At 34.6% G+C, this 20,483-nt stretch overlaps 2 protein-coding genes across 4 annotated transcripts in view; one reads left to right on the plus strand and one right to left on the minus strand.

The window, feature by feature from the left end:
- Positions 1-13,962, minus strand: part of LOC126814444 (N-acetylglucosamine-1-phosphodiester alpha-N-acetylglucosaminidase) — a 28,382-nt gene extending 14,420 nt beyond the window's left edge. For all 3 annotated transcript variants that reach the window (XM_050539573.2, XM_050539572.2, XM_050539571.2), the window contains exons 1-7: positions 13,773-13,962; positions 7,805-8,223; positions 6,939-7,032; positions 3,580-3,713; positions 2,139-2,247; positions 1,487-1,615; positions 280-479 (exon numbers count right to left, since the gene is read on the minus strand). In XM_050539573.2, the coding sequence (XP_050395530.1) occupies positions 280-479; positions 1,487-1,615; positions 2,139-2,247; positions 3,580-3,713; positions 6,939-7,032; positions 7,805-8,223; positions 13,773-13,840 (1,153 nt within the window). In that variant the 5' untranslated portion in view covers positions 13,841-13,962. The remainder of the gene's footprint in view (positions 1-279; positions 480-1,486; positions 1,616-2,138; positions 2,248-3,579; positions 3,714-6,938; positions 7,033-7,804; positions 8,224-13,772) is intronic.
- A 362-nt stretch (positions 13,963-14,324) lies between these two features.
- Positions 14,325-20,483, plus strand: part of LOC126814435 (adenomatous polyposis coli protein) — a 93,229-nt gene continuing 87,070 nt past the window's right edge. Inside the window, exon 1 of the mRNA XM_050539536.2 lies at positions 14,325-14,385. The gene's annotated coding sequence lies outside the window, so the exon portion shown is untranslated. The remainder of the gene's footprint in view (positions 14,386-20,483) is intronic.

Here is a 20,483-nt window from a genome sequence, read left to right on the forward strand (position 1 = left end):
AGTAATTATCGGAAATCGTTGAAAATCAATAGGGTTCTTCGTCTCATGACCTTAAACACTGTGTATAAATTTAAAGTCAATCGGATATTAACTTTAGCCTCTAGATTGTCCACAAGAGATTGTGGACGCCGGACAGAAGGGGGCGATGACAATATACAACCACATTTCAATGTGGGCGTATAAAAATTGTGACCTGTAGGCTAGAGTTTCCACAAACAATTTGTGGACGAACAGGGGCGACGACAATATATTTATAAAAAGTCAAATAAATATTTATACCTGGACTACAGTGACCATGTTGATTACAATTATCTGGACAAGATAGAGTATTACAGTCGGTACCTGTCCAATATTTACTACAATTACATGTACCTAATACACATACACCATGATTATTACAATCTTTAACTTGACAATGTGGTTCATGTACACATAATATAGTTGTTATTTCTCTCTCACAGTTAAATGTGCTGTTTAAACTGTAATCAAATACAAGTTTATAATTAAAATTTATACACCAAATTATCACATATAATTATTTCATACAGTATGCATCAGCTTGTGTATTTTTCAGATAATATCTAATTTTTAATGGCTTAATCAACACTCAAATATACACAAATTGATTATTTAAAGTACCCAAGTCTTTAACTCAATATCATCCAAAGTCTTAGACATCGAAAACACAAATTATTTGTTAATTTAAATCACCATTGATGTTGTGATTTTACCTGGAAAAGATGTGGTTCTGATATCCAATATTTAAGACAAAATAAACATTTTACCATTGGTACACGAATCGTGCACCGGTACTATAATGTGTTTCAGCGCCATTTGTAACAAGGAACTTGAAGAACAAGTCTAGACATATTCCACAAGGCATGTCAAACGGTGATGCCATATTTTTATCTGGAGAGCATGCGCACCAAATACTATCGGTGCAGACTAGAATAACCAGACCCTAGAGATTGCCATTCGATTGAGACTTCTGGCGTATTTTGCCGAACATAACTGATTGGAAATTACAGTAAAAACAGAAACGATTTAATGTAAATCAGTTTATATACATTCATATTACATTATTATATCCATTTTGACCAATTTGTGTCCATTTCTAGGTCCCAAATATATAGGGATTTAGCTCCTTTAACATTTAATAAAGAAAACAAAATCAAAATATCAATGGTAAATAATCTCTTGGCCCAAATTCAAATTTTAAAATATTATTAATGTCAGTCAGTGGCTTTAATATTGTTGTTTCAAATAAAAACATAGTGTTACCACGTAATGAATATACTCCCCCCCACCCCAGCAGCTTTCTGGCCGGAGCTAAGATTGGATTACATTTCAGTTGCATAATTAGTTGTGCACTTTCATTGTGTCTCAGTATGAAGAGAGGACATACGCGTATGCTATAATAGCTATATAAAAAAATACTATATATTTCTTGTGATATCTTACAAATACACCTGACATTAGAACTTACCATTTATCAGATGGATAATTAACTAATGTATTGTTAATAACAGTTGTAGTAGATCCACCACCATCTAAATTTATAGCATTAACAACTCCAAGATCTAATAGTATATCAGCAAACTCATATAATGTTACACTGCAAATATTTTTGAAAAGAAAAAAAAACACCTCTTTTAGTTGCATGTAACAGTTCGGTTTAGTTGAATGAGTGACTGGGTAATTGAAACGGTCCTTTACCACAATAACATTGGCAAGTACATAGTCATAATCAAGGCACTGATATAGTTTGAAATTTGTGAATTATTTATATTTCTTTTAAAGAGTATTACAGAATTACAGATATTTGCACAGGAGTAGGATAAAAGTTTTAAGAGTCTTTCACACAGAATTAATAAGTTTTATTCACTAAAATATCTCAGACACCTCCTTCAAATAATCTTTTACACAGTATTCATTTACACAGTGGAGTTATTTCCAGTATATTCATTTGCAGTATTATCATTGCTCATTTGCAATATAATCATTTATACAGTATTATCATTTATACAGTATAATCATTAGATATTTTGTGTCTGTGAATGAAAAAGAACCAGTCAAAAACATCTTGTGTAAAATTGAAAAATCAATTTTGAAATTTTGTTTAGATGCCTTATACGTACCCACGTACATTAGTTTCACCATCTATTTGTACAAGTATAACTCTACCATCTTTATCATGGCCGACAGCTGACCGGGCTGACTGTACAGTAATAAATCTATCTAGAGTACCTGTAAAATAATTAGACATTGTTGAATAATAATAAAATGTCTTCTCTATATTATATGTACATGTATAAACGAACCTTGAGGAAACAGAACTGTGGTTAGATGGATAATACATATTTATTGTATTTAATTTTCTATATTGATAAACATCATAATGTTAAATTTGTTACATCTGTTAGATGGATAATAAGGCATGTATTTAATTTTTGTATATTGATAAGCACCATAATGTTTAACTTGTTCATTGATAGTTCTGTTAGATGGATGATATTGTACATTATATAATTTTCTGTATTGATAAGCACCATATATTGTTAAACTTGCTTTTGATGGTCACAAGTTGTAATACCAGAAATATCATTCACAGTAGCAGGGTTAATTATTACATCAAACTCATTAATGTTGATAAAGTTATGAAATTGCTTAGCTCCGCTTAACTTTAGCTCGAAATATTAATCATTCAAGTCAAGACATTCATTTAACATTCTACCTCAATTAAAAGCAGAGTTGTTATGTTCCAAAGTCTTGACCAATCAAATTGCTTATCGCTCCTTCGCCTAAGCAGGAAATTTTTAACATCAAACATAATCAAAGTAATGATATAAATCTATATTCAGAGTTTCATCTCTCTCACGTAATTATAACCAAAGTTATCATGCCCCAAAGCATCAACCAATCGGATTGCTTATCTCTGCTTATCGATCAATCAAATTGCTTATGGCTCTGCTTACCCTGAGCAGAAAATGCTCATTATCGAACTTAGTCAAGGTATTGATGTGATAAAACTATACACCAAGTGTCTTCACTCTTACTTAATTAGAACTAAAGTTATCGTGTCCCAAAACATCAACCAACCAAATTGCTTATATCTGCTTACCCTAAGCATAATATGCTCATCTTCGATCCATCAAGGCATTGACCTAATAAACACGGACAGACAGACAGACAGACAGACAGACCCATTGTAATAGTCACCTGCTTTCTTTGAAAGGCGGGGGACAAAAAAAAAAAACCCAGGCCGGAACAAAAGTTTGGAACTGGTTTTATTTCTTCAGTAACTTTGAGTCCACCAATTTTAATATTTCATAGGGTATATTGTTTTGATGAGTAGTGACAATAAGATGTCTAGTAAACACCACAGATGATCATGACAAACACTATAGTAATATAAACCTGACAAATACTATCACTTGATGATACATGTATGGTGGATGTGATGTCAATACGAAGTGTAATACGAAGTGTAATATGAGAATAAATGTAGAATTATCCAAATTATCTTCATTTCTACAGTATTTGACATCTCTAGTTATGAAAATATTTCATTGTTCTTACCCGTTTCTTGTATCTCAGGACATTCGTAATTTTTACTCTGATCAATGTAAACCTCACCATCTCGAATTAACCATATAACACCACCTATTAACTGTTTAAACTGTTGTGCTACTAAATCTAATTCTGATAAATATCTATAATAAAAAACATGAAAACTTATTAAATTAAATGTATAAGATTGTGATTCTGAAATGATCTGAGATTATTATTATTATTAATTATTTCTTTGTCTATGAGAAAATGTCCTTCTTGACTACCACCGAAGCAAAATACCAAATTTGGATGGAAATAAACAAAACAAAACAAATTTGATAAATTTACTGAAAGTCATCATTTTTCAGTTTCGGGAAGACACATTGAAAGATCTGATAGTAATAATGATGTTTTTAACCAATTTTTTTAATTAAGGCTAGCATTTGAACAGGAGCACCTATCACTAGGGACCGGGTATCATTCAGATTTGATGAAAAAAAGAAAGAAACTGAGCTTACCATCTATAATCTAATACACATATTCAGTTAATAGATTGCCATGCAGAAAGTATTAAATACCATCAAGATTCATCAAATAACGCCCAGTTTGTGCTACCCTTTAGTTTATGAAACACCATTTAGTTTTGACATCGGTCATCTAGTTTATGACCATTTAGTTTAGTTTTGATATTGGTCATCCAGTTTATGACCATTTAGTTTCATAAACTAGACAACCGATGTCAAACTAAACAGTAGCACAAACTGGGCGGTTTTTGATGAATCTTGATGGTATTTAACATTTTCTGCATGGCAATCTATTAACTGAATACTAGTATGTGTATTAGATTATAGATGGTAAGCTCAGTAAGCTCAATTATTATTATCTTTATACAACACCTTTCACTCATCTGTTAAGAGGCTGTGTACAAAAACTTTCAGGTACAATAGGATATCTCGTCAATATAATCAAATATATAAATACATACAAAAGCATCGCTAACGCTGCAATATACGTCCACATTCCTACTTTGATTGATATGGTACTTTTTAAAATGAAGAGAATGAAATATGAAATGGCTGTAATATGACAAGAGGGAAAGAAGGCTAGGCATTGAGTTTGTTTTGCCAAATTTACAGACTAAATATTAACAAAAAAGTGGGTGTGACACTGCCCTAAGGGGTCAGGGCATGCACCAAAATAAATAGTTGCGGTCTTTACAGTGTAAGGAATAAATATGCAAAGTTCCAAGATGATCCATTCAGAATTGCAGTCTGTAGACGATAAATACAAAAAATGGGTGTGGCTCTGTCCCTGGGGGTTGGATATGGAACAATATAAATAGGTACAACCCTGTTATTGAAATGAATGATATGCTGAATCAGACCAAAATCTGTTAATTATTGCAACCTGAAGAGTATTTACTGATAAAAACTAACAAAAAAGTGGGTGTGGTACCACACCCCTGGGGGTCGGGACATGCACTAAAATAAATAGTTGCTATCCTTACAGTATAAGGAATAAATATGCCTAGTTCCAAGATAATCCATATAGAATTCCAGCCTGTGGACAAAAAACACAAAAATTGGGCGTGGCTCTGCCCCTGGGGGTGGACATGGACCAATATATTTATAGGTACAACCCTATGCTGGATCATTCTGAATTGGATCCAGATCTGTTAATAATTGCAAACTGTATATCATTTACAGACAAAATATCAACAAAAAGTGGATGTGGCATCGGCAAAAGGGCTGGGTGTGGAGGGGGTCGTGCACCAACATCAATAGTTGCCATCCTTGCCTGTAAACGATAAACACAAAAATTGGGCGTGGTTTTGCCCCTGGGGGTTGGGACATGCAGTTGTTGTCCATAGGCTATAAGGAATACATATCCCAAGTTCAAAGATGATCCATTAAGAATCGGGCCTGTAGGCAACACAGAGACACAAAGAAAAAATGGGTGTGGCTCTGTCTCTGGGGGTTGGGCAATCACCAAAAAACAATAGGGATGTTCCTTAGGATAGAAGGAACAAGCCAACAGTGAGGCTGATGTCCCCCGCCGAAATAGGAAAATAATTAGAGGACACATATAAATTTATCACAAATTATCTTTTACAAAGTATTGAACAATCAAACAGTATATCTTTACTTATAGTCTAACAATCAAAGTAGGAGAGTTATTGTTTTCCAAAGTCTCGACCAATCAAATTGCGTATCGCTCTGCTTACCCTGAGCAGAAAATGCTCATTATCAAACTTAGTCAAGGTATTACTGTAATGAAACTATACACCAAGTTTCATCAATCTCACTTAATTAGAACTAAAGTTATCGTGTCCCAAAGCATCAACCAATCAAATTGCTTATCTCTGCTTACCCTAAGCGGAAAATGCTCATCTTCGAACTCCATCAAGGCATTGACCTAATCAACACATACACCAAGTTTGAACATTCTAGCTCAATTAGGAAGAGAGTTATCGTGCCCCAAAGTATCAACCAATCAAATTGCTTATCTCTGCTTACCCTAAGCGGAAAATGCTCATCTTCGAACTCCATCAAGGCATTGACCTAATAAACACATACACCAAGTTTGAACATTCTAGCTCAATTAAAAGTTATCGTGTCCCAAAGCATCAACCAATCAAATTGCTTATCTCTGCTTACCCTAAGCGGAAAATGCTCATCTTCGAACTCCATCAAGGCATTGACCTAATCAACACATACACCAAGTTTGAACATTCTAGCCCAATTAGGAAGAGAGTTATCGTGTCCCAAAGCATCAACCAATCAAATTGCTTATCTCTGCTTACCCTAAGCGGAAAATGCTCATCTTCGAACTCCATCAAGGCATTGACCTCATAAACACATACACCAAGTTTGAACATTCTAGCTCAATTAGGAAGAGAGTTATTGTGTCCCAAAAAGTGTGACGGACAGACAGACGGACAGACAGAAGGACAGACAGACAGACAGACAGACAGACGGACGAACCCATTTTAATAGTCCCCTGCTTTCTTCGAAAGGCGGGGGACAATAAGTATGCAAAGTTTCAAGATCATATGTTAAGAAATGCGGCCTGTAGATGACAAACAAACAAATACAAGAAATGGGCGTGGCTCTGTCCCTTGGGGTCGGGCATGCACCAAAAATAATAGGGATCATCTTTTGGGTGTAAGGAATAAGTATGTAAAATTTCAAGATGATCACTAAAGAATTGTGGCCTGTAGGCGACACACAGACACACAACACACACAGAGACAGGGGCAACGGCAATATACGTCCACATTATGAATGTGGATGTATAATGAATGTGGATGTATAATAAAATGTGAATCATATACCCTTTTAAAAATAATATCTTTAGTCAATGAGAATAGTATCAAGTTTCAATACCCTGTATAGATATAACCATCTTCTGTAATACCAAAATGTGCATTCTGTATTCCACCTGCATCTTGTACTAACATACTGTCACTTACAATATTACCTATACATGTAATACACAACATAATGTACAATATAACCTACAATATACAATATTACCTTCAATATACAATATTACTGTACCTATTATATACAATATTACCCACTACATACAATATTACATACAATATACAATATTACTGTAAATTAAAACCACAATGTGGTAAAAGCCTAATAGTCGTTTTCTTTATTTAAATCAAACTAAAATTTGGAAATGAATGAAGGAATGAAATGGGATTTAATGTCCCACCTTTCTGCACCAAATGGGATAATGAAGACATCAAAAATTGGAGTTTAAAGGTGTTCTTTAGATATTAATCTATGCCATTAAAAAATAACAAAACTAGTTAGATTGCAGCTTGTCCTCGACGTTCACAGAGAGGAGCGAGTTATTTCTTCAGTAGCAGATAACATTATAAGACTGAAAAGATGATGTCATAAAATCAACAGAATGTAATGGGAACTTTAGATGGCGACAACTTATGTTAAGATTGGTTGATTTTAATCGTTTTAGGACCAATATGCTTTCTGATTTTTTTTCATCAAACTACTTTTTAATGAGTATGGATTAAAAGTCCACATTTGCCTTTTAGTCTTAAATATTGTGCCTTCAAGATCAGTCAATTTCAATCATTTTAGGACCAATATGCTTTCTGATACTTTGATAAAACTACTTTTTAATGAGTATGGCCTATGGACTGACATCTGCCTTTTAGTCTTAAATATTGTGCTTTAAGTTGAATGTATACAAAATTAATAAAAGAAAAACAGTTAACCTAAACAAGCTCCAGTGGTTGTATTAAAAAATCCACCATTTACAGCAACAACACAGTTAGCTCTTGTTGATGTCTCTGATACGGTTGTAAGGTTAGAGTAACCTGGTTGACATGTTTCTGCTTCTAAAGGCTCTAATACAGATAGTGTATTCAACGGATAGTCTACTCTTTGGTAACGTACAGTAACTGGATGTTTGAAGTAATATTGTCCGATTTGTTTTACCATGTGCTTTACTTCCACAAACGGATAAGAAATATTGGTATCTGGATTAGCTTTAATTTTAGAATGAGTAACATTTCCATATTTGACTTCCTGACATTCTCGGATATGTCTGTTGGATCTCTTTACACGTGGACTGTGATAGTCTTCATATGGTTCTAGCAAATCCATGGCATCAGATGCATCTACATCACTATTTCTGTAAATATATGAATCAATCTAATGAGTTAAAGTTATTATTACAATATCTCCCATTAAAGCATTGTCAATGTAACAGCTGTTTAACTTCCTTTAGTCAAAAACCTGTCACAAATTGTAATTATTATCTCAAGGCAAATCATAAATACATGTACATGTAATAAATGGTAAAATTTAATTGGCAATTTTTTTCACGGCACCCATATTCACGATATAATTTACAGTTCATCATAAATATTATAGAAAATGTCAAACAAGAGGGACAGGGCCTTAATTGCACATTAAATCTACCAATAGTACAATATCTTCAAAATAAATAGTGTTTAAACGAATTGTCCATTCTTAGGAGTAAGTGTACATTGAGGATTTCACCCACTGTGAACATGAATACCAACAACCATGGACCTTATAATATTATACTCTTCAAAAAAAGTAGGGGATATTCAGAAACAATACAAAACTGGGAAATGCACTGCTGTTTTTATTAGAGGTAACCAGTGTATGTTAAAGGAGCTAAATCGCTAATATTTGGGACCTAGAAATTGACCCAAATGGGTCGCAACGCATATAATAATGAAATCTGATTGTATATAAACTGATTTACATTCAATTGTTTCCGTTTTGACTCTAATTTCAAATCAGTTATGTTCAGCGAAATACGGCATATGTCTCAACCCTATAGCAATTTCTAGCGTCTGGTTATTCCAGTCTATTGAGCAGACTCTCCTGTTGAATATGTCTAGCTTCATACTTTCTGGTCACTTGTTGCAAATGATGCTAAAACGCACTATGGTACACGATTCGTGTACCAATGGTAAAATGTTTATTTTGTCTTAAATATTGAATATTAGAAACCTGCCTTTTCCTGGTAAGATCACATCAATGTTGATTTGAATTGACAAATAATTCATATTTTCAACGTGTAAGATATTGAGTTAGAGGCTTAGCTACTTTAATAACAGGCCAATTGCCTACACATAAACATAAACAGTTCATATGGGCGGCTTATCTGACGGCCCCATTTCACTCGCAAAGAGATACACTGTCAAAAGTGAAAATGGACGTTTTTGACTTTTGTCTTAATAATGAGTAATTGCTCCACCAATCCTCAGATATTCAACAATATGTCGTGGCATGCTCCTAATCAACTGTCCAATCACGATTTGGGGCAATATGACCCACTCCTCTTGCAGTGCTAAGGCCAATTCTTGCAGTGTTGTCAGTGGACGTTGATGTCGACGAACACCACTCCCGATCAAATTAAACGTAACACACTAAAGCAAAGATACGCTTAACAGTAACTCTTATGCAAGAACCGATAGGAAAGCAAACATGGATAGGATAAACCTGCAAGCGGCAGTTTTCATCAACCCTTCCTTGAAGTGTCAAATTTGACAATGAACCCCTCCCACGTGTATGGCGCTATTGCATGTCGCATGTGAAGCTCAGTGGTTCTGTTGAGGCGATAAGTTCCTAATCTGTGAACATACTCACAAAGCATGTCAAGTGTCCATGACTATTTATCATATCACAACCTGCATAGGTTTTTGCATTTCAATATTTCCTACTTTTTTTGAAGAGTCCATGCTACAACATATATGTAGGACCTTTTTATTCTTTTTTAAATCAAAGCGAATTTTCAAAAACACAAAAAAGAAGCATATTATGAAGAAAATGTCCCAGCCCTTACATTTTAACAAATTATTAACTTCATTATCTAAATATGATTTCTAACACATTTCAAAGAAATCCATTCAATTACACTGAAGAAGAAGACTACCAAAAAGTGTTCCTGAATGAGGGCAGAAGGAACATTACATATCAAATAAATAAATGATGTTTCATACTCTGTGGGTAAAATCAATAATTGAGGTTTCTCAAATGAGCAGATTGGTTGAGTTTTGGCAATCTGTTCATGGTGAGGCCGGAAACGATTGGGACACCACTCATATGTACTAAATAAATAAATGATGTCGGATACTCTGTGGGTGAAAGCAATAACTGCATTTTCTTGCAGTCAGTTTTAAACACCATTTTTTGGTAAGGTTATAAATTTTCCATTTTGCTTGTAAATTTATCTCAGAAACTACTTGTCAAATTGTTCTGAATTCTTTAATCTTATTGGAAAAGTATGGTGGCCCCTAATGGTTCCATTTGTTAATTTATACCTTTTTATTGTAATTTACCTCATATGAGAAAGATTCACTCTGCACTACAATGAAAGAGAGAGAGAGAGAGAGAGAAATGGCGTTTAACGTCCACTCGACACAAACCAGGTCATCTCGGGACCAACATATGGTTTAATTTTATTTCAATAATTCGCTTGAGCGTAGGGGTCTTTAGCAGTGGGAGGAAACCGGAGGACCCGGAGAAAACCCACGAGGTTGGACAGGCGACCCTACTCCTTGCCACGTACAACCGGGGATTCAAAACCACACCAGTTAACTCAATGACAGGCTTTATGATACAGCGTGCGCACGCTAACCCTTCAGCCATCTAACCCCCCTCTACAATGAAAGAGTGTTTCGCAATGAAAACTATGATCAATAAAAAAAATCATGAAAAACACTGCAGTGAACAGTTTTACGTCGCAGAGTCAATCTTTCTCATCTCATGTGAGGTAAATTACTAGAAAAGGGTATAAATTAACGAATGGCATCAATAGGCCACCATAGAAAAGCAACTTAAATGATAATTATATTTCAAAATTCTGTGGCTACCCAAAATCATAGAAATTCTTTAATTTTATTGGGAAAGTGGGTGTGACTTAAATAATAATTCTATTTCAAAATTTCTGTGGCTACCCAAAATCACTGAAACTAGTGAAACTGTTATATTTTTAAATATTACTTAGATGCCTAAATTTCTATACCAGGTATTTTTGAGACAATGTCCCCAGACACAGATTTAGATGAATCTATATACCAAAAAGTGACTTTTACAGTTCTTTCGAAGGATATGATATTTGAATATTGATAATTATAGTGAAATTTTGATCCTGTAGCTTTTATTTCACTTTCTAATCTGTAGATTAAGAAGAAACGTCACAATCTTTATGTTGCTGCCAAGGAAGATAACATTTCAGGTCTTTTTCTCTCTATAGTAAATATGTTCTTAAATGTCACTCTAATGGTAAGGTGAGTGTGGAGTTTGTAATAAATTACTGACTTCAACTCATTTCTAAAATAATATTTGTGTTGTTTCATATGTGTTATTCAGATATTGTTGACAATATAACCTGTTTAAAAAAATAAATTAATAAATCAAATGCATAAAGTTATTATCAATAGTTGCAATCAGTAGACAGATGTAGCACATGGCCGATAAATTTATCAATATGCTTCTTCGTTGAATTGAAAAATAACGAGTTCTGATGCACTGAGGTGACTGGATAGTGGATACATAACCCCTATATTCAACTTGATTTAAAGTTACAATTTCATATTTTCTAAGAAAGTCAAAACATAATTATTTCTATGTCTTTTGCTCAATAGGTTGTCAACTCACTATTATACGATCATAGGTGTCATTCTCACACTTAAAACTCATTTACACACGGAAATAATAACACAATTACCTCCCTTGTTTTCTATTCTCCCCCATGGAGTAGTTATCTTCAAACGTTGGAATTTGAAGATGAAAATGATATTTTTGCCAATTTCTCAACTGGCAATAGTGAATTATAGGATTAATAGGATTATTCTTTAACAAGGTAGTTTTGGCGTGTAAATTGTCTCTTCGGATATAACAGACTTCGAATGATTCTTATATTCAATTCTTTAATATACTGGAACATTAATATACATATATCGTCATACAGTACTGACAGGCCAGTTACTGCACTTAGTAAGGGATCCTAACTAGTGACTGCCTTCAATGTACAAATTTTGTAATATTTAAGGAAAATCAGATAAAAAGATAAAAGTAAATGTTGTAATTAAAACTGACATGTCGATAGATGAACAATGCATAAAAGATTAAACAATATAATAAATCAACAAAAACAATAGATGGATTAACGTCGTTACCAATGACGGCATGAAAAGTGGTGACAGGTTAACGACTTACTATATATATATATAAAGTTGACCTTAAAGTGGTTAATTTAAGAAGCACTAATCATATTAGCAATAGCAGATTATCACACCATTATAGTAGGACTGTTTATAGATACCATCTATTTTAAGGCTTTATTTTAATACATTTTAAAAATATAACTTAAAAATATGAAATTGCAACTTTAAGCTCCCAACCTGTACTTTTTAAATTGTACATTTTAAAAAAAAGAAACTTTACAAAATACACACTTATTATTGGAAATTGCATACATGTACATGTACTTGATCAATCGGACATTAATAAAAATATTCTGCCTGGAGTGTTCACAAGATTTTACAAAGCAAACAAGTATAAATTGTTCAGATTTTCGATTCACTAATTCTAACAAGGTGAACAAGGGCTATAACTCTTGAAGTCATTAATATACATACGGACAAAGACTAGTAATTATTTCCCCTTATTTCATGATGGACGAATGTAGTGCGAGTTATAAATAGACAATTTTTCCCTTAATTTTTTTCTCCCCTCTTCCTGCATTTTTGGGTTGACTTTTTGGTCTAGAATTGGAGAAAAGGGATCAAATTTGCAATTTCATAGCAGTTTTGGGTAATACTGATGATATTACAGCGGAGGGATAGGGGGTGTAAAGTGTCTTTCTGCAGAGCAATCATTGTGTCGGAAGTGAGATTTTCACCCCTGTCAACTTCAAATCCGTGTAGCAAAAAATCTAAATGGTCAACCCCCTACAAAATTATGATGAGGAGATTGCCAAATGTTGTCCCCATTGTGCCTATAAAGATTGGAACCAACGGAATGTTGAGCAAAAAGCTACAGCCTGTGATGTTACAGTCATTTAACATTGAAGTCAATGGGCAAATAATTGCTAGTCTGAGTCCATACAGTAGTTGAAATTCAATAAGATTCTACAAAATTATCACAGGCAATAACTATGGAAGTTAATATTATCATAATCGCTGAAATTCAACAGGATTCTTCGTGTTATTAAGTAATAATGTAAAGAACATGATGTCATCAGATGATAAATGTAGTATGTTCACTAGAATGTTTTGATGACGAACGACAAAATACATAAAAATTGGATTATTATAAATTTGAGTTGGAAAAATAGACGGTAAAGATTCCAAAATAGCCTTAGAAACGAGATGGGGGAAAAGCCTTATTTTCATATTAGTTGTCATTAGGTCGCGCCAGTATCGAAGAGAGAGCACTAGAGCAGGGGTCTCTAAGACTTCCTTACTAAAGTAACTAGGCTGATTCTATACATGTAGGCCCTAATGATATACAAAAAATATAACATAAAGGTGACAATATACAACTATTTGAAATATGTTGAAGCATCGCCTTTGTCTTTGGGCAAATGTTTGACTGAAATCAGCAGAACATGAACATTGTACAGCGTAAGGCTACATAATGTAATAACATAACAACATACAATTACAAACAAGAATTAAGATTGTAAAAAGGTTTCACCTGCAATGGCTGCATTGTTGGCAGACACAAGTGACGATTATAATAAATTCAAATAGTTTCAACAACATGCCAGTTCCAACATCGACAAATTCTTACTCATTAACAGGGATCAGATCAAAATAATATTTATCTACATTTTTTGATTTTTACCATCTCGTGATGTAAAAATAAACAATCTCTAAATAGAGTAGCCCCCCCTTGTGCTCTAGGAAAGTGAAATAAAACCAAGCTCCGTGTAGCAGATACGTAAACTGTAACGGTTCTGTTTGTGCGAACAGGCTTTATTCCAGCCTTCACCTGTCCTTTGAGCAGTAGATATTGTATAGTGCTACACGTAAAGCTTGTTATATTCACTCCTATTTAATGTTTTGTGTATCAATTAACCAAATAGTATAGGCATTGCTTTCTTTATTCCTAAATTAGAAATCATTGACGTGAGACAATTTCCCCGCAGTTCCCTTCTTAGCTGCGAACAAGCATGATGCTATTTTTAAACCAAGGGCGGTAATTCTAAGTTCAAGCAGGTGCCCGACCAATTTGACCAATCAGAATGTAGTATTTTATGATATCATGTAGTTATTGAATGGCGGCGAAGAAAAGCAAGTGCCCTTTGGTAAGAACAAAAACAGTGCTTTTAACACCTTAATTCGTCTATTTTGCACCCTTAGTACTAATTAACTAATCAAGTTCTTAATATTTTTCATCACACGTTATTTTTGTAATTGTATGTGTCCTTTCTAGCTTTCACTCCACATGTAAACTTCACATTTGATCGTAAATTCAACTATCCTTCTATATGTTTCAATAATACTATCACCTTACTATTTAGTTACTAATAAACAGCTGACAAAAAACTAAACAACCTAGGCCTAACACCAAGACTTATTTTTGTTAGTTTTATTTCATGCTACATCTATATCTTGTGTGGATAAAATATATCTAAGCTACATGTAATATAAGTTATTTGATGTGATTGCATTTGCAGTGTCTTTGGCCTTGGGAATAAAGTTTTTGTTTTGTTAGCCTTAAAGTAGCTAAGTCTCTAACTCAATATCATCCAAAATCTTCAACATTGAAAACACGATTTATTTGTCAAATTAAATCAACATTCATGTTGTGATCTTACCGGAAAAACATGGGCTTTTGATATCCAATATTTAAGACAAAATAAACATTTTACCATTGGTACACGAATCGTGTACCATAATGCGCTTCGGCCCCAGTTGTATCAAGAGACTCAAAGGACGAGGCTACACACATTGCACCAAATCAAACGGCGTATGTAGACTGGAATAACCAGACACTAGAAATTTGCACTCGCTTGAGACTGATGGCTTATTTCGCCGAACATAACTGATTTGAAATTGGAGTAAAACCGGAAACCATTGAATGTTAATCAGTTTATATACATTCATATTACAGTATTATATGCCTTGGGACCCACTTTTGTCAATTTCTAGGTCCCAAATGTTAGCGATTTAGCTCCTTTAAACTACAATCTGATTAAAATACAGGTCTATATTGCCGTCGCCCCTGTCCATCGGTCTGTCCTCCACAATTTCTTGTGAACACTCTTAACGCCAAAAGTTATCATCCGATTGTTTTAAAATTGATATATGTTGTTTACATTAGTGAGATGAAGAATCCCATTTAATTTCAATAATTTGCGTTTATTATGTCTAGAGTTTCACTTTATTGAACCTTGTGAACGCTCAAACGCCAAAAGTTATCATCCGATCTGTATGAAATTGATATGCATCATTTAGATTAGTAAAACCACGAAACCTATTGAATTTCAGCCATTTACAATAATTACTTCTAGAGTTATGATCCTTGTTAATGCTCGATTGATGAAAGTATGAAATTTATATGCATCATTTAAATTTGTGAAACGGAGGTCTATTGAATTTCAGAAATTTCCGTCAATTATGATGGCCCTTGTTTTACTTTGTGAACCTTGTGAACGTTCCAATGACAAAAGTTATCATCCGATCTGTATGGAATTTATATGTATTATTTAAATTAGTAAAACAAAAAAGCCTGTCAAATTTCAAAATTTTCTGTAAATTACCTCCAGAGTTCAGGCCCTTGTTTCAGTTTGTAGAACCTTGGGAATCCTCAAACAACAAAATTATAATCTGATCTATATGAAACTGTCTTCTAAATGCACCCAATTACCTACAAAACAATAAATTTGCGACAACCTTTGTCAACCGCTCGGACAATTTAGCTGCTGCGCCTGCGGGCGTATGTTTCTTTGCCTGGCAACCTATCTTTATACTTTCAATGGCTTACACTACATGTACATGAAGGTCTGACCAGTTTTATTGAAAGGTCACAAGTGGCGTTTGACCCTTTGACGTCAGACATTGATTAATCAATCAGCTTTGAAGTTTCTAGTAGTTTACCCACAGTTCCATGCATGACACACCAGGAGTCGCCGTAACAGATGATTTCATTGGCTTATACCTCATGCCATCCAGAACGCATGTTATATAACAAACTTCTAGATCCTAGTGTAGTATAGACAAATAAAACGAGATTGTAAACTATAAAAAAAAACGAAACAAAATAGGATCTGTGTTTTAATCAGATTGAAATGAAATGAAATGGGGTTTAACGTCCTACTGTTCTTTAATCAGATTACTGTAAACTAATTCCATCAATTAAAGATACATTATGGGAGATTCGATAACAAGTTGGCAGTTCTCACTATAATATTTAAAAACTAGATAATGTAAAGGCAATTTGCTGAAAATTTAATTCAAATTGATTCACTCTGAACCGAGAACTAAGCGATTGAAATTTCCGCCTAGCCTCGATCATCATTACTAAAGTCAAATATAATTTTAAAAACATTACAAATCAGACTCATTTGAATTGTTGACATTTTTGCTCAAATCAGATGACCCTTTAACTCTGGATATCGGCACGTAAAAGGTAAAAGTTGATTTTTTCAAACACAAAAAATTCGACTCTGATCCTGGCTATCCAGAAATGTATTAACTTCAGAAATAGGAGACTCATTGAACATACATGTACTAAGTACGGCCCATTGTGTTTATTTTCACGTCAGTTAAAGTTGATTTTTCATTGTTTTTCATATTTAATTCAAAATGGTGACCATCAGTTGACCGAAAACAAAATTCGATTCAGAAAATGTAACTCCCATGTCTGTAAGTAAAATATCGAAAAAGCCTTAGGGATTTTCCACATTTTAAGATGGTGGCACTTCTGGTTCGATCGACAAACTCCATATTGTATGTACGCATCTGTAATATCTTAGCTAGTACAAATATAAATTTTGAAGGCAATCTGACCTATTTTGAAGGCAATTTTTTTGAAAACTTTGATCCTTAATTTCACCAAGGAGAGATAACTTAGAAAATTTCTAATGACATCGTTGAAGTTAGATTAACCAGATCTACTTACAATCCTAATTTCATGAAAATTGTATTACATGTGATATGGTTTTACTTCTGAGGCGAGATGTCAATGACATAATATTCGAATTTGGAAAATCAGAAATAGCAGATTTAAAGTAAATGTTTTAAACTACTTGATGAAAAAAAGAATTAATAAAATAGATCAAAAAGTCACAAAGTTACAGCTGTGTTGGTCAATTTTTTCATCAGTAAATTTTGGTGATTTCGAAATCGTAAAACGCTTTGAAAATATATTGATTCCAAAGCCACCACCCATTCTTGGAAGGGGGCTAACCAGAAATGTATTAATTTCGGAAATTAAGATGAATTCAAGAAACGGCGGCCAATTTAGATTATTTTCAAGCCGTTAATGGGAATTTTTCACTCGTAAACAACTTTGTCGGAAAGAAAAACATCAAAGGTGAAATTCAAATTTTTGAAATATTCAAATACCAAAGATTCGACCATGAGCCAGGCTATTAATTTCAGAAATAGGAGATGGGTTGAATAACTACGGCCTATTGTGTTTATTAACAAGTCCGTTAATGTAGATTTTTCACTATTTTTCATATTCAATTCAAAATGGTGACCATCAGTTGACCGAAATAAAAATTCTGATATTTAGGCATTCCTTATTCAGAAAATATAACTCATGTCTGTAAGTAAAATATAGCAAAAGCCTTAGGGATTTTTCGCGTTTCAAGATGGTGGCAATTCCGGCTCCATCGATAGACTTTATATTTTGTGTAGCACAGAAAAAAATTGCAAGGCAATCTGAAATTGCTAATGACATCTTTCAAGTCGCATCGGTAAGATCTACTTACATTCCAAATTTCATGAAAATCTTTCAGATATTAAAGAAGTTGTCAAATTAGTCTCAACTTCTGGGACGAAATCACAGCAACAAATTTTCGAAATTCTGAAATTGCAGGTGAAAATGAATTTTGTCAAGGTACTCAAAGAAAAAAGAAGTAGGTCAAAAAGTCACAAAGTTAGTCATGAAGGTCAATTTTTATCATTCGAAAAATTCAGTGATATCAAATTTGTAAAACATTTTGAAAATGATTTTAATCCACAGCCACCACCTATTCTTTTTGGGGTGGGGGGGGGGGGTCAAAGTTTCAGAAAGATCCCATGGTTAGATACTGAGATACAAGGTTTATGGGAAAATAACAACAGAAAAAATAAAATAATAATCTTAACAGGAACAATAAGCTTTCATATGTAATATGAAAGCTTAACTAGAACTGTGATGCAGTAATGACGGGTTTCACCGGTGCCACGTTACCCTTGAACTTATGTCACTTCCAGTGCCACGTTACCCTTGAACTTATATCACTTCCGGTACCAATGAAACCGTTCAATCATATGGTGAAACTTTTATGCAAATCAAATAATAATGAACAGTTTCATGGACCAAAAACTGTTAAAAGTGACTTGCAGAAAATCGTCTATTTCTCCGCAACTGAACAAGTTAGAGACCATTTTGTGATATCTATATGATCATATGCATATGGGTTCATTCTATACTATTCAAAAAAAGTAGGGGATATTTGATTTTTAAGTGTTATTAAAGTCACCTAATGAAACTGACGAAGAAACAAATGACAAAATGAAATGAAGTTCACATTCATCGATTTATTCCAAATGATCGTTAGACTAAGTAAGGCACAGACTGACCATTATAAGGGTAAAATGATACCCGGGGTCAAACAGCAAAGTTACCACAGCATCACAACCAAGTCAGTAACGGGTAAATCCTCCTCTGTTTGCCAAACAAGCATTGATCCGACGTGGCATACTCCTAATGAGACGTCTAAGGTCATTTTGGTCCAGATTGTCCCATTCCTGTTGCAACGCAGCAGCAAGTTCTTGGACATTGGCAGGACGTTGTTGACATTGATGTAACCTCTGTCCAAGCATGTCCCAGACATGCTCGATGGGGGAGAGGTCGGGACTCAGTGCTGGCCAAGGTAATGTGGTGATGTTCTGTTGTTGGAGGTAACCTGTAACGATCCTGGCCCTGTGACATCTTGCGTTGTCATCCTGGAAGATGAAACGGCGGCCATGACGTCGTGCGAACGGCACAACATGGACTGCCAAGATGTTGTCCCGGTAGTACTGGCCTGTAACATGCCCTGCAACAACATGTAAAGCCGTTCTTCCAGCAACAGTGATGCCTCCCCACACCATAACAGAACCACCCCCAAATTGATCATGTCTGATGACGTTAACGTCTTGGAAGTGCTCGTTTCGACGACGCCACACCCTCCTACGTCTGTCCAAAAAATCAACAGTGAACCTTGACTCATCTGAAAACATCACATTGCTCCAGCGTCGATTATCCCAGTGTTGACGATCCCTACACCAACGACGTCTTGCCTGAATGTGATGATCTCTCAAACAAGGGATCACGCGAGGACGTCGGGCCGCGAAGGTGACCCCTATGCAGTCGATTCCGAATCGTCTGGCCACTCACTCTCACACCAGTGTCTGTTTGAAGACGAGCGCTGATCTGATTTGCTGTGATGACACGATTTCTCAAGGCCAAGGTACGGATAAATCGATCCTGGGCTTGAGTTGTCGCCCTTGGTCGACCTGAGCGTGGTCTGTCCTGTACAGATTGTGTATCACGGTATCTGGACCATAGCCTGCTTATGACAGACTGAGAAACATTCATCGTCCGCGCCACAACCGCCTGTGTTGTGCCGATCTGTAGCGTGCCAAGGGCACGTAACCTTTCATTTTGGGTAAGCCGACGCATATCAAAATTTGTTTTCTGGTCACTAAAACAATTAAACTGATGTTTCCACCCTGGATTTCAATGCCACAATGACTGTAACATTCAAAGTCAGAGTCGTGCAGATCTTGGGTTGGACCCCCATGATGATCCCAAGCATCACCTGCATTCCATGCGGTAGCTATTGGTGCGTTTGGGCGTCACATGTAACTGGAAATGTTTCTTCTGTTAGGTTCTATAGTGACTTTTTTCGTAGTCATTTGCATATTTTAGTATTATGCCCCCAAAATCAAATATTCCCTACTTTTTTTGAATAGTATATTTGTTAATGGAATTAAATATGATACTTTTAAACACATAACAAATAGGACTCATTTGAAAAAAAATATCTGTTTTGAAGGTTAACAATACAGTTTGGACAGAATGGCTTCACTTCTAGTGTCAATTTTAAATTCTGCTCAAATTGATATATTGCACATTTGCTTTATGCATCAAATGGTGTTACTGTAATGAAAATCCAATAATAATTGATTCTTTTACAGACAA

Source organism: Patella vulgata, chromosome 3 (genome assembly GCF_932274485.2).
Source record: "Patella vulgata chromosome 3, xgPatVulg1.2, whole genome shotgun sequence".
Taxonomy (NCBI): domain Eukaryota; kingdom Metazoa; phylum Mollusca; class Gastropoda; family Patellidae; genus Patella; species Patella vulgata.